The sequence below is a fragment of the Dermacentor andersoni genome, chromosome 3, assembly GCF_023375885.2.
Source record: "Dermacentor andersoni chromosome 3, qqDerAnde1_hic_scaffold, whole genome shotgun sequence".
NCBI classification, from domain to species: Eukaryota; Metazoa; Arthropoda; class Arachnida; order Ixodida; family Ixodidae; genus Dermacentor; species Dermacentor andersoni.
In genome coordinates, this window is record NC_092816.1 from 177,744,846 (window position 1) to 177,759,030 (window position 14,185).

Here is a 14,185-nt window from a genome sequence, read left to right on the forward strand (position 1 = left end):
GCATATGCATAGAGAATGTGTCTACATTAAAATATTTGGGAGTCCATTTAACTTCTAACCTTACATGGAATGATCACATTGATGAAATAATTTCGAAAGCAAATAAAACACTTGGAGTCATTAGGCGAAATTTGTATTTAGCAAATGAGTCAACTAAATTATTAGCTTACACAGCTCTAGTTCGCTCAAAGATTGAATACGCTTCCATAATATGGAATCCAAATCAGACTTACCTAATAAACAAGCTGGAATCTTTACAAAATAAAGCAGCACGCTTCATCACTAAAACATACTCTAGAACATCCAGCATCACGGCTATCAAAGAGTCCCTCCAATTACCGTCTCTAGAAACACGACGACTGTTAGCACTGCTTTCCCACTCCCACAGATTGTATCATACCCCGTCATCCTTTACAGCATCCCATATCAAACCCCCACAAAAAATTTTTCCCCGCCTCGACCATCCCTTCAAAGTGCGTCCAATGTTTGCACGTACGAATCTCCTGCGACAATCACCGCTCTTTCTAGCTATTCATCACTGGAATAAGCTGCCAAAAGAAATTGCTTCTATACGTGATCATGACTCATTTGTTAGTAATTTGAAGCGCAGTTTTACGCATGTTGGGTAAAAGCAGAATTTTATGCCTTTGACGCATTGTAAGTGTATCTACATGCTTTGTACGGAGTGTTGTTGTTGTTGTTTTCATCATGTATGCAATTCTCTTTCCTTTTTTCCTTTTTATATTTTCTTGTTGTATTCGGTTATCTTTACCACGGTGTTCTATATTGCCTTCCCCCCCCCCTAATTGTGTTTGAAATATCCTGTTGTTAACCCCCCCCCCCCCCTATGTAATGCCCATAAAAGCCTTTCGGGTAACTGAATAAAAAAAAAGTCCCATTGAAAGTTTATATGCAGAATCAAATGAGTGGTCACTTCATCTGCAGAGAACAAACATCAGCCAAACATATTTTCTGAAAGGCCACTCAAATCCTCAACATCCCTGCTTTAATACCGTAAATGACATGACATATGCTACACTCTTTCGCAATCGTCCCTCCGTAAGACAGCCTTTCTCGCTGCGTGTGAGGGAGCTTAGTGAAGAAATGCATGTTCCACTCCTCGAGCTTGGCCTAATGCATCCAGCTAAGCTGCTACCTCCTTGGGAGTGGCAGCTCATACAATGGGATATATCTTTCGTGCAAGTCACAAAGCATGCTCCAGAGATTGAATTCCAAATGCATTTCCGGGAACTTCAGTACAAATACTCCTGCACGGAGTTCTACACAGATGCATCGAAGTCACGCGACGGGGTGTCCTTTGCAGCCGTCGGTCCATCCTTCTCGGAATCCGATTTACTGCATCCGGAAACTAGTATGTTCACGGCTGAGGCCTACGCAATATTGTCGACCGTGAAGCATATAAGGAAATCAAAACTCAAAAAATCAGTTATATGTACGGACTCCCTAAGTGTTGTGAAGTCTTTGAAATCGTTCTGTAAGCACAAAAATCCTATAATAATTGAACTCTATTCCGTCCTATGTAAAGCATATGTATTTAACCAGCATGTGATTATATGCTGGGTGCCTGGCCATAGGGGCATCCAGGGTAACGTTCTAGCGGACCAGATGGCCACATCAATTGCATCACACACTGTTAATTCTACCGCTGCAGTCCCTGTCACAGACCTGAAGCCTTTCTTAAGAAGGAAACTGCGAAACTACTGGCAACGCTTGTGGGACCTGGAAACAAATAATAAGCTGCATGTAATAAAGCCACAATTAGGTTTCTGGCCTCCTGTAACAATATCACGCCGGACAGATGTCCTATTCTGTCGTCTAAGAATATGACACACATTTGGCACCCACAATTTTTTACTCACTGGAAACGAGCCCCCAACCTGTGAGAGATGCTGGGAGAGGCTGACCGTCCTCCACGTCCTCCTGGAGTGTCGGGAAGCCGAATATGAAAGAAAGAAACATTTTCCCTTAGCATACCGACAGCACATCCTCCTACATCCTGTTATGTTACTTGGTGCAGAACCGCTCTTTGATACCAGCGCAGTCCTAGGTTTCCTGAAAGATGTTGTATTACATGTAATTAGCCCGTACGTTCGTAGCGCCTCCTCTCTATAGAAGATAGCGCTGTGATAGTTGTTTCTTATAGCACATGCCTCTCGTCCCTTGGGTTCAAGGGCTCTGGCGAAACAGTAGTGCTCTTAGAAAATTTTAGCATCTCACATATTTTGTACATTGCATCATTTTTCCCAATGCATTCTAGTGTTCATAGTATTCGTCATTAGTCATCGCCATAATTTTATAGCACGTAGATTTTACGCACTTTACAGCGACTATTTTTAGGCCCATATACAGCCAAGTCACATCTTCTTCACAGAACTCATCATTCCACCGCTAAATCACTAACATTGTCTTGGCACTCTTTGGCCATATCCGGCTCTGGCGCCACGAAACCACACACACTCAATCTGGCGGAATGAGGAATGTAAGGAAGCACGAAGGAGGCAGTACAAGACGTGGTGTTTCTACGCGACTCTCCGACGGCGGGTTACCTCGTAAACTTCAAGCACATCAAATCACATGGCAGATGAACACGACGGATTGCTAAAAGGGAGAGCTGGCAAAAGTACATCTCGTAAATCAATTCATATACACAAGAATGGTATGAAATAGTGTAACAAACTTAATAGGTCGGACTTCTCAGCATTTGCCCTTAGATGATCACGGCCAGAGTCTGAAAGACCAGGCCAATGCCCTTGGAGACCCTTCCGAGCCTGTTTCTAGTTCAGAACATTATTCTGAAGCTTTCGTTAAGTACATGAATATAGCAGAAAGTAAAGCGTTGAATCGAAAGTGCAGTGGAAATGGACAATAGAACCGCCGTTTTGTAGTAGCCGAGCTCAGAGCGGCTTTGAATGCTTGTGAAAAGTCTGCTCCGAGAACTCATCTGATTGGTACGTGATAATCAAGCACATTCACACTGATACACAAATGGTTTTGTTGTCTCTTTTCAACACTATCTGGGAAACATGATGTTTTGCACTAGCGTTGAAAGGGGCTATTGTAGTCTATATTGTAAAACAGGGTGAGGATCCATCCCCTGAGCTAAGTTACCGGTCTATATCACTAACTAGCTGTCTCTGTAAGCTGTTTGAAAAAGATGTTTAATCACCGGCTGTTACACTTTCTCGACTCCAACAAATTGCTCAACGCTTATCAATGTGTATTGATGAGTGTCAACCTTGTGCGAGCTGAGGCATACATTCGGGAAGCTTTTCTTCACAAACAGTTCTTGATGTCTGTGTTCCTTGATATAGAAAACGCTTATAACGCCGCCTAACGCCACGAAATTTCGCGAGATCTGTCGGAAATGCGTATTCGCGGCAACACGCTTAATGCAATGAAGAGTTATTTATCCATTCGCAAGTTCCGTGTTAGACTAAGCAATGCTTTGTACAGACCATTTATTTCGGAGACTGGAATACCACAGGGTAGAGCGCTTAGTTCTACCCTTTTTATTATAAAAATCACGCACCGATTGTGACACACCGATTGTATATACCTGTACGAAGTAAGGATAGTAGCTTTATCAGCCGTATAAGCTTGTAAAGGTTCGCTTACTAAATAAATTATCAATGATAGAATGTGTAAGCGTTACTCAACGAGGACGTAGAAGGAAACATACACACAGAGACAGCGCTGTCTTTGTGTGCATGCTTCTTTCTACATCCTTGTTCAGCGCGCTTACACATTCTGTCATGGATTCAAACCAACTAGCACGTCAACGTGTTTTAACTCAATTAACCAGCACGGTGTCACGTGCGCGCAGGTAAACATGAACACATCTCGCTCGATGACAGCGGAAACTATTTGTGAATACGCTGGAGATGGGAATCGCGGCAGGAGCCGCGAACCAATTGTCCTCCGTGCATCTGTCGCTTCAACGCGAACGAAACGTCGAAAGCACTGCGCATACGAAGCTACCACCACTTCGCGCACTCGGCAAACTTGGCAGATTGCTTTGAGTATGTGGCCTACGCGGGCGCGCACTTTGGCCACGTCGCAGATCGCTTTCAAGACACACGAGCGCTGGCAACGAGTCCCTACGGCATCCGTCAAAGGCGTCCGCGATGGGCGTGGCGTACGCCGTAGTAGACGCCACGGTTGCCTCCACGCTGTACGGAGCGGTGGGTGAGGAGGACGTCGAGGCACCGTAGCAGCCGCTGGAGGAGAACGCCCGTCCTCCCGCGCCTGCCTCGCGCGCCATAGCAGTAGGCACGCATCCGGGCCGCGTTCCTCGCTCGCACGCGCGAGATTGAACCGCGTTTGCCGGCTCACCCTCACAAGCTTTCACTCATGCGGAACCTCGCGGCGACGGCAGAAATGCGCATGTAGTGTCCATATAATTGTTGTCATAATAGAATGAATTCGCTACCTTTATTTATTAAGTGAAGTACGTTTTATTCACCTTATGTAGACGACGTGCAGGCGGAATATAAACCTTGTAACGTCGCCATCTGCAAACGACAGGTTCAACTTGGTCTGAACAGCGTGTCGAGATGGGCACAAGAAAATATATAAATCCTTCGAAAAGCTACCGTGTTCTTTTTTGAGGAACAGAAGCATAGGTCCGGACCGCAATATTGCGTTGCATGGTCAACAGTTACCTGTACGTAAAGAACAAATGCAAAACCAATGAGCATTCTTAAAATCCTTTCACATACAACGCAGGGCAGTAACAGGAAGTGCCTCATGAATCTTTATAAAATCCTCATACGAACACGTCGAGATTACGGGGCTATAGTCTATTAATCAGCTACTCCTAGCGCCCTGAAGATACTGGACCCTGTGCCCCACCTAGGTATTCGCCTGGCGACCGGCGCTTTCAGGGAAAGCCGTGTCGAGAGATTCAACGTTGAAGCTAATGAGTGGTCGCTTCATCTGTTGAGGTCATACTCCAGTTTCTGAAAATGAACTCAAACCGACGTGACATCTGCGACGCTCGATTATTAAAATCGACCAGCAGCTACAGAACCATTCTCTCTGCGCGTAAGAAAGCTTCCTGAGGAAATGGCAGTTGCAATTCTTGAGCATAACCTGATAGTCCCAGCGAAGCCATTGCCGCCGTGGCAGTGGGAGCTTACAGAATGAGATACATCATTCGTAGAGGTGACGTAACGCACCTCATAGGCATATCTTTGAATGCATTTCGTAGAATTTTAGTCGAAGTACTGGTTACTTGTGCATAGAGTAGAAGTACTCGTGCCCTGACGCTTCTAGGTCACATGCAGGCGTGTTTTATGCAGCAATCGGATCATCCTTTTCCGAATATGATGTCTTCCACCCGGAAACAAGTATCTTTACGGCGGAGACCTATGCTGTATTGTCGCCTGTAAAACATAAAGAAATAAAAACTTAAAAAAGAAACAGTTATATTCACACACTCACTAAGCGTCACAAAAGCCCTAATGTCTCTTCGGAAACACATAAACATGGTACTCATGGAGGTTTATACCGTTCTTTGCACAACGTATATGCCTCAGCAGCATTTCATTATATGCTCGGTGCCTAGTCATAGAGGCATCGATAGCAATGTGCTACCAGACTAAATGGCCACGTCGACAACATCGCACGCTTTTATTCCTGCAGTTGCTGTCCCTGCCACATAATTGGAGCCTGTCTTGCGAGACTGCATACCCACTGGTAATGCTTGTGGGACGCTGAAAGAAAACACGGTAGGCGACTCTAATCTTTGACTTAGGTGTCTCTTAGTGGCACTTGCACCTCGGCGTTGGTGTTCTTTAGGTTAAGCTCTAGCTCTAGCTATTATACTGCCTAATGTCCTACCTAGGTTAAACAACGAAAAAAGAAAAAGAAACACTAGGAACTAACACTCCCAAATGTTCTGATCCCCTATTGCGAACTGTGATTTTGTACGTCTCCGTCTTGTGTCGTTTCCCGACTTTTCTTCCACCAATCCTCCAATCGCCTCTTACTAATGCCTATTGCGGACATGTTTGCTTCACCACTGCTCCCGCTCCCGCTGAACCCAAGGGCTTCAAGGAGACCAGTGGTGCCTAAATCGACCGCTGGGTAGACGTCTTCACATTCTAATAAAACATGCTCCGTTGTTTCCCTAGCTTTACCGCAGCAAGCGCACGTTCTTTTTCCTTCTTATATCTCGCTTTATAGGTGCGAGTTCTAAGGCATCCCGATCTCGCTTCGAAAACTAATGAGCTTCCCTTTGAGTTATCATAAATGGTTGCTTTCCTGATTTCGTTTTTTCCTCTCAAGTAGTTACTCATGGCAGGTTTCTTTTCCATTGCCACCACCCATGAGATTATTTCAGCCTCTCTGACTTTCCGCTTGACCTTCTTTGTTGCTGTGTTGCCCACCCTACAGGCCGCATATTGCTGGTAAGCTTCCTAGTTCTTTTTCTCCACTGTGAATCAATGTTTTTCCTTTACAGATACCTGAACACTTCCAGCCCATTTACTTTCTTCCATGTTCCTCAGCCGTTCTTCATACTCAATTTTGCTGCGAGCTTCCCTCACTTCAAAACTAGTCCAGCCCTTATCACCTTGCACAGCTTCATTTGTAGTCTTCCCGTGAGCGCCCCATGCGAGGCGACCCACTGACCTTTGGTTCCCGTCGAGTCCTGATTGTACCCCTAATTTAAAGCAAACAACCGCATTTCCAAAAGTAAGTCCTGTAACCATTACACCTTTCCACATACCTCGGAGGACCTCGTACCTATATTGTATCCCCATAGCGCTTTGTGCTTCATTATGGCTGTGTTTCTCTTCCCCTTTACTGTTATGGTTTCTTCCTGTGTTTCCCTATATCTACTGCCTTCATTTATCCATATACCAAGGTATTTATATTCAGTTACCCGAGGTATTTCTTGGCCCTGTATCTCCACTGTCTGTTCACTGTTTTCATTGGATACCATAGCGCCTGATTTTCGAACACTAAATTTCAAAGCTAAGTTGTTGCCTTCCTGTCCTCAGATATTAGCCAGACGTTGCAAATCACTTTGCTTGTTAGCTAGCAACACAATGTCGTCCGCATAAAATAAACCCGGGAGTTGCTGCTCTACTACTGCACCCGCCTATTTGTATGAGATATTAAACCCGATATTACTTCCTTCTAGCGCCCTCTCCATCCTCATCATGTACATCATAAACAGCAGCGGGGATAAAGGGCAGCCCTGCCTCAGTCCATTGTTCATATGAACTTTCTCCTCGCTCCTCATCCCTTCCCATTCAACGCAAACGGTACTTTCTAGGTACATCTCTCTCAAAAGCTGTAGACAATCGTTACCTAAGCCTTCCCCTTCCAGAATATCCCACAAAATGTTGCGGTCTACGTTGTCGTAGGCTCCAGTAATGTCTAAAAAGGCCACATACAACGGTCTGCTTTCTGCTTTTGATATTTCAATACACTGAGTAAGAACAAACAAGTTATCATCCAAACGCCTACCTATTCTGAAGGTCTCCCAAAATGTTATTATTCTCTGCCCATGCTGGAAGCTTTAATTTGATTGGCTGCATTGCTAGCCTGTATATTACCGATGTAATGGTCAACGGTCTATACGAGTGAATACTGTCTTTCTGCCCTTACCTTTATAAATTAAATTCATTCTACTTTGTCGCCAACTGTCCTGTATTCGTCTATCTTTTAAAGTTTTTTCCACTGCTTTCACCAGAGCTTCCTTACTTTTTGGTCCTAGTTCATTTATCAGCCTAACGGGAACCTCGTCTAGCCCTGTGGCTGTGCGCTTAGTAATTTTCTCTTCCGCTTACTTCCAGTTTAAATTTGTCAGCACCAGCTCCTTTCCCACTTGGGTCTCTTTCATGCTCTTTTTTTCTTCAAATACAACCTCGTCATTGCCTTGGAAAGATTCGGCTGTTACTTTTCGTGTGTAATTTGTTGCCGCTTCTCCTTCCAGTCTGTTTTCATCTTCGTCTAGGATATGTTGTATTGTTGTTGACTTCCTGCCTAATAAATTTATGTGGTTCGAAAATATTCTAGGTGCGGCCTTCTCTTTCCCTCGTATTTCTGACAACCAACGTTCAGTTTCACCTTTTAATTTTGCTTGCACCAGTATTTGAACCAAAGACTTTTTCTCCCGGTATATTTCCCATTTACTGGTTACTTCATCCTGCGGCAACTGCGCCTTCTTTGCCTGCCTGTGCTCTCGAGATGATTTCTGTCATTCGGCGATCGCTTCTCGTATCTCCTTGTTCCACCAGCTTTTCGGTTTCTTGTTTCCTTTCTAACGAACATGTTTCTCTTTCCGTATTTCTGTCGTTATTACACTCAGAAGCTCACCATATTCCCACTCTTTAGTGGGCCATTTGCCGAGTTCTTCCTCAACTCTAGCGACTATATATGCTATTTATTCAGCGTTCAACTTTGGACTGGCCTTTCTGCTCTCCTTGCTCTCTTTCCCAACTACATATCCCATTTTCAAAATGATGCGTTTATGGTCACTCCCTATGCTGCTAAACCCTTCGTCATCGATGACCATTTCTCTCAACTTATCATGAATTCCTTCTGTCATCAGACAGTAATCAATGGTCGAATGCCGGTTTCCCACTTCCCACGTGATCTGTCCTTCAAACTTAGGCCCTGTATTCACGATAACGAGGTGATGTTGCTCACGAAGGTCTAGCATTGACTTCCCGTTATTGTCGGTATAGTCATCTAAATCCTGTATGTGGGCATTCATGTCGCCTAATAGGACAATTTCAGCACCATTCCCTAACCCTTAATATCAGCGCTTATGCATTCCACTAACTCTTTATTCTTCTCTGTGCAAGTTTTTCCAGTCCACAAATACGTAACGCCCAGCCAATTTTCTTTCCCACTCCTTGTACCTGAAAACCAAAGATGCGGTTGACATTGTGAATTTACTCTTTTCCATTTAGCTCCCTGATGGATGACCATTCCGACTCCCCCTCCCTTTCTTTCCGACTTAGTTCTGTTGCACCGTTCCCAAACATAATTCTCAATAACTGGCGGCTCTTCTGAGTCTCTAAGGTGCGTTTCTGTAACCGCATACACCCCTATTTCTTCTCTATGTAATAGCTCCTCAATCCCTGCCCACTTTTCCTTTCTTCTGCCGCCCTGCATGTTTATTTAGCCTATTCCATGGCGAGCTTTTTTTCTTGCTTTCCTCCTTTTTCTGTTATCGACGGCTATGCTCTTTTAATGTTCCCCTAGGGGACCTTCTACATTACTATCTACTCTGACCTCCTGAGCGCCCGCGGGCCCCCTAAAGAAGCAACAGCGTGACCACCAAGTCGCCAGCCCACTTCTCGTGCCAGCCTGTAATTGAAGTGGATCCCGTCTCGTTTGAAACCACCACAACTTCTCACTTCCCTGTTTACTTCGACAACCTCGAAGCTCATTTTCCATATTGCCTCATTAGCAGCCACAACGGTTCTTTGTACGTGACTGTCATGTACAGGCACCTCCGGCACCGTTACACCGCGATCTGCACCTGAGGGGATAGCTCGCGCAAGTCGTCCACCCCCTTCGCCAAGCGCTGGGCTATACCTGGCCCTTTCCTGTTTAGGACGTCATTTAGCCCCCCTGCTAATATGACAAGGTTGCGCACGTGGGCATTTTGCGCGAGCTTTTTTTTTGCTTGCTCCATGATAGAACCCAGTGTCCGCCCTGGAAATGTCCCTACCGCCACTATTTTGTCGCCTTTCACCCTCTCCACAATTGTTTTTGAGCACGCAGCCAGGTTTGAGTCGCCAGCGATAATCACCCTTTCACTCTCTCCTACCTCGCCCTTCTTCCCTTTGTCCTTTTCCGTGTGATTCGGACTCGACAAGGGGCATTGTCCCTTGTGCTCCTACTTTTTCCGAGTGGCGGCCTCAAGGTACGTGCCGCTCTTTCCAGCTAAACCTTCATCACGCTGCATGCTTTCCACGTATTTCGCTGACCCTCCCTCGCCTGTCGCGTCGGAGGTCTGTGTTCCATTGTCACGCACGTTCTCGCGAGTAGGAGAGTGCTGGCAGGGGAGAAGACAGAGTGACGTCAGGTGCGCTAGGCCAGGTAACTGTTTATGAAAGGCAAATGTTTTTCATTAATTAGCTCGTTATATCATGCCACATTCTTGTGTGTGACATCATTAGTGACGTCATTACTTCCCCTTTCTAGTTCCGGGTTTCCAGGAATTTCAGCGAAGTCATGCTCACGTGGCAGGTCTCTAAAATCTCCGATTCTCTGCTTCAGTGTGCGGTAATCAGTGATTTCTTATTATTCCAGATACTTCAGTAACTCCATTATAACTAAACTTATGCTCTGATATATGTATAATAAAACCCATGAATTTTGTACTCTACTATTTTCTCTTTCTTTTCCGATTAATTTGGGTTTCGTTCGCGGTCGTCCCAGAAGGTGAACCGGAAGTGCCGCGCAAGAAACAAGAGTACCATTCCGTGCTCGGGCCATTAATTATAAGCTTCACTTGATCAAGCCACAGTTAGGTTCCTGGCCCTCCACAACGAAAACACGTCGAACTGACGTCCTATTCTGTCGTCTCAGAAGAGGACGCACATATGGCACTCACAGTTCTTTGCTGACTGTTAATGAACCTCCAACATGCGGTAGATGTGGTGATAGTCTGACCGTCCTCCACACCCTCCTGGAGTGTCGGGAAGCAAAAGTTGAGAAAGAGAAACAGTTTTCTCTAACATACTAGCAGCACATCCCTCTTCATCCCGTAATATTTCTTGGTCCAGAACCGTTTTTTGACAGCAGAGCAGTCCTAGGTTTCTCGAATGATGTTGCCTTATATGATATTACCACCATAAATTCCTAGCAGATCCTCTTTCCAGAGGATGCCGCTGTCATAGTAGTTTTCTGTAGCATATGCCTCCAGACCCTTCTACTGCAAGGGCTTTGTTGTTGATTTAGTACTTCTAGGCAAGTTTTGCGTCTGACACATTTTGTGTATGGTATCATTCTTTCGCAACGCATTTCATCGTCAGTGTGCATGTGTAATTTGTCATTGTCATAATCTTATTACATGTGGTTTTTACGCACTTAACAGCGACTATATTTAGGCCCCTTTGCAGCAATGCTACATCTAGTGAGAATTCATCACTCCGCTGCGAACTCGTTAACACTCACATGGAGCTCTTTGGCCATACCAGAGTCCTTCCATGTTTTTCTGGTCACGAAACTCCGCCGTAACGCTATGGGAAAGGTTCATATGCTGCCCAAAGGTGCCGCGACGCGGCGCCACTGTGCCACAGAGGGCATCGTTCGCGTACCGAAACGCGTGCGCAGTGCGAGGAGAGCTGAGTGATCGGGTGCGTTCTGTGCATGTGTTGCGCTATTTTTCGAGTGCGGGGCTGTTTAGTTGAAGTGGCGGGGTGGGACAACGATGCCGAACACGTGTTTCAAGTAACAGCTGAAGAAGTAGAATGGTGCTATCTCTAAAAAGCCATGTAAGAAAAAAAATTGCTGTATTTGTGATGTGGCTACTTGTGTTCGTTTGAGAGTTGTTTTGCCATGTGTTATGAAATGCTTATGCTTTACACTTTCTTGTTTATAGAAACAGTCGATTATGCGTTCAGTATTTATTGCCATTCGCTTGCTGGTGTTTGTTTCCTGCCCCCCAATGCACGTTTGATGTTATTTCTTTATGCTTATTGTATCAGTGTCATGCTTTTACCAAACTTCTTGCATTGTGAATGGTGGACCATTCGGGACCGGACGCCTCTGTGCTGTCTGCATTTCGCTCCGCTTATTTTATATGATAAATAAATGATCGTGTTTGTATGTTGTTCTTGCACCAACACGTTCTATTTCTTTTCTTAATCGAATTATAAAATTTTTAACATATTGTAAATAGTTGCGCATTAAGAACCAAAATACCCAGTCTCGTCGTTGCCGCGTCGGAACGACGAGCAGCGTGAATAAGTGCTGGGCTTACTGACGCTTCTAAACGACGGCTTGCTAAGGCAATTGCCTAATTACAATACAGCTAGTTTCAACTGTGCAGGTCCTAACACTTCACGTTCGCCTTAATCCGTTGCTAAAAGACGCACCGAAGACATTTGGTAGCGAAGTTTGTCTTGCATTAATCCTACCTATTCAGAAATGGCATCGCTTTGCAGAGAAATCTTAAGGGCACGGAGCAGCTCAATTTCCTTTTTTTTGTCATTAAGTATTCTACGGTAGCAGCCCTTTGCAATAACAATTTCATTCTTTTGATCTCCTTAAAAGATACTGCCCACAGTCAGAGTCCTTCTCTGCCACAGTTTAACAGAACGTGAACAGCTGTGCTCGGCGAACAATCTGGCGCTATGCGCAACGGAGAGTTTGCGCTTACTTACGGGTAAGCGGGGGTGCAACAGCCCATATGTTTGCATCTGGTGATAAGTGGGACTACTGGCGCTTTGTTGCGAATGCGCGGTGTTTAATTTCAGGGAAATATTAAAAAGCGGAGCCCACCCAACTGTTGAGGCGAACGGCGATGATGAAGAAATCTGGACCGAGACCGCCCGGCCGTGTACAGCGGACGCATTTCGACGGGGGCGAAATGCAAAAGACCCTTTTATTTAAATTTAGGTACATTTTAAAGACATTTAGTAGCGAAGTTTGTCTTGCAATAATCCTACCTAAATCTCATTCAGAAATGGCATCGCTTTGCAGACCTTTAGGTGCATTTAAAGACATTTAGTAGCGAAGTTTGTCTTGCATTAATCCTACCTAAATCTCATTCAGGAATTTATTTACGTTTATTTAAATTTAGGTGCATTTTAAAGGATTCCAGCTGTGGTCAAAATTAATCCGGAGTCCCCCACTACGGCGTGCCTCATAATCGTATCGCGGTTCTGGCTCTTAAAATTCCAGATTAAAAAAAAAAAAAATTTTGGTCTGAGACCGCCGCAAGCTCCATGTTATGAGCGGCTTTTTTTTCGTCCCGGGCGCTCATATCATGGCAGAAGACGCACTCAGGCAGTAATGTAAGCATATTTAATGTTAAAAATAGTTACGTGAAACTAAATCAGCGGTTGAGGAAGTTGAGAAAGCTAGAATATCGAGGCTGCCCCACACACAACCACAGCGGTAGCGGCGTTCGCATGCCCTCTCATGCACGGTTGCGCCTCTAGTGGCGGGCGCTGGCTCTATATGAAACTGAGGCGGTAGTTTTGTGACCAGAAAAAAAAATGGAAGGACTCTGGCCATACCTAGCCCGTGCGCCGTTAAACAACACAATAAATTACTATCAGTCGAAAGACAAGAACGCATCGGGGGAATAGCGCTCCTCCCGTGCGACGGAGAGGGAGTCTCCCCGTTTTAAAGAAAGGGCAAAGGAGGGAACGGGGTGCCTTGTCGGCGGTCGCGGCCAGGCGCGAAACACAGCGGGAGCCCCCGCGGAACGTTCCCTCTCCCCACTTCCCTGCGCAAGCGGGCACGTGATCGACGTGGGACAAGCGCGCGGCCGCTCCGGAGACATGGGAATGCGTATGAATTCGCACAAGGTCTTGCGCAGTCTTCGTTAACTCACTGTAGTCTGCTACACATTCTAGAGTTTGTCGCAGGATGAGCCTATGTATACAGATTTTGCATATGACTTGTGCACTTCAAAGCAAATGTCCGCACGCACGCAACGTATATCTTGCTACAGATTTCTTTCCCTTGTGTGCTGAATAAAAAAGGAGCGGATTACTGCTTCTGCACGCAGTACTGCAGACAGGAAATGCGTGAGACCAGTAGCTTACGTTTTCTTATTTTCCTTGCACAGGTGCCCCTGGAATTCCACCGAAGCGCATTCCTAACAGCGAAGGACATCACAGTGGGAATTAGGAGACGAGAGCATGAAAATTCTCAAGTGTTCTAAATCTTATGCGCACTTGCGGTTTATTCTCGTAATTGCGTATGAATGAAGTCTATGAAAAGCACACTGTGTTGGCATTGTTCTTCACAGCCTGCGCGAACTTACCAGAACTTGACTGTACTCAGAAACATTCATGCCAAGTTGACGAACAATGTGGACAGGTGCGTGACATTTCAGAAACTCTACTGATAGAAAGGCAAAAAAGTATTGAACGCTTTGGTCCAATTGGCAAATATTTTAAGTAGTCCCTGAACATCTGTCGCGCATACAAAATCCCCGAAAAAATAGAAAATGAAACAC

General features: G+C 45.2%; 1 protein-coding gene across 1 annotated transcript in view; it reads left to right on the forward strand.

The window, feature by feature from the left end:
• LOC126524136 (cytochrome P450 3A2-like) overlaps positions 1-13,951 on the forward strand; it is a 44,757-nt gene extending 30,806 nt beyond the window's left edge. Inside the window, exon 9 of the mRNA XM_050172490.2 lies at positions 13,793-13,951. Within this exon, the coding sequence (XP_050028447.2) occupies positions 13,793-13,888 (96 nt within the window). The 3' untranslated portion in view covers positions 13,889-13,951. The remainder of the gene's footprint in view (positions 1-13,792) is intronic.
• The last annotated feature ends 234 nt before the right edge of the window (positions 13,952-14,185 follow it).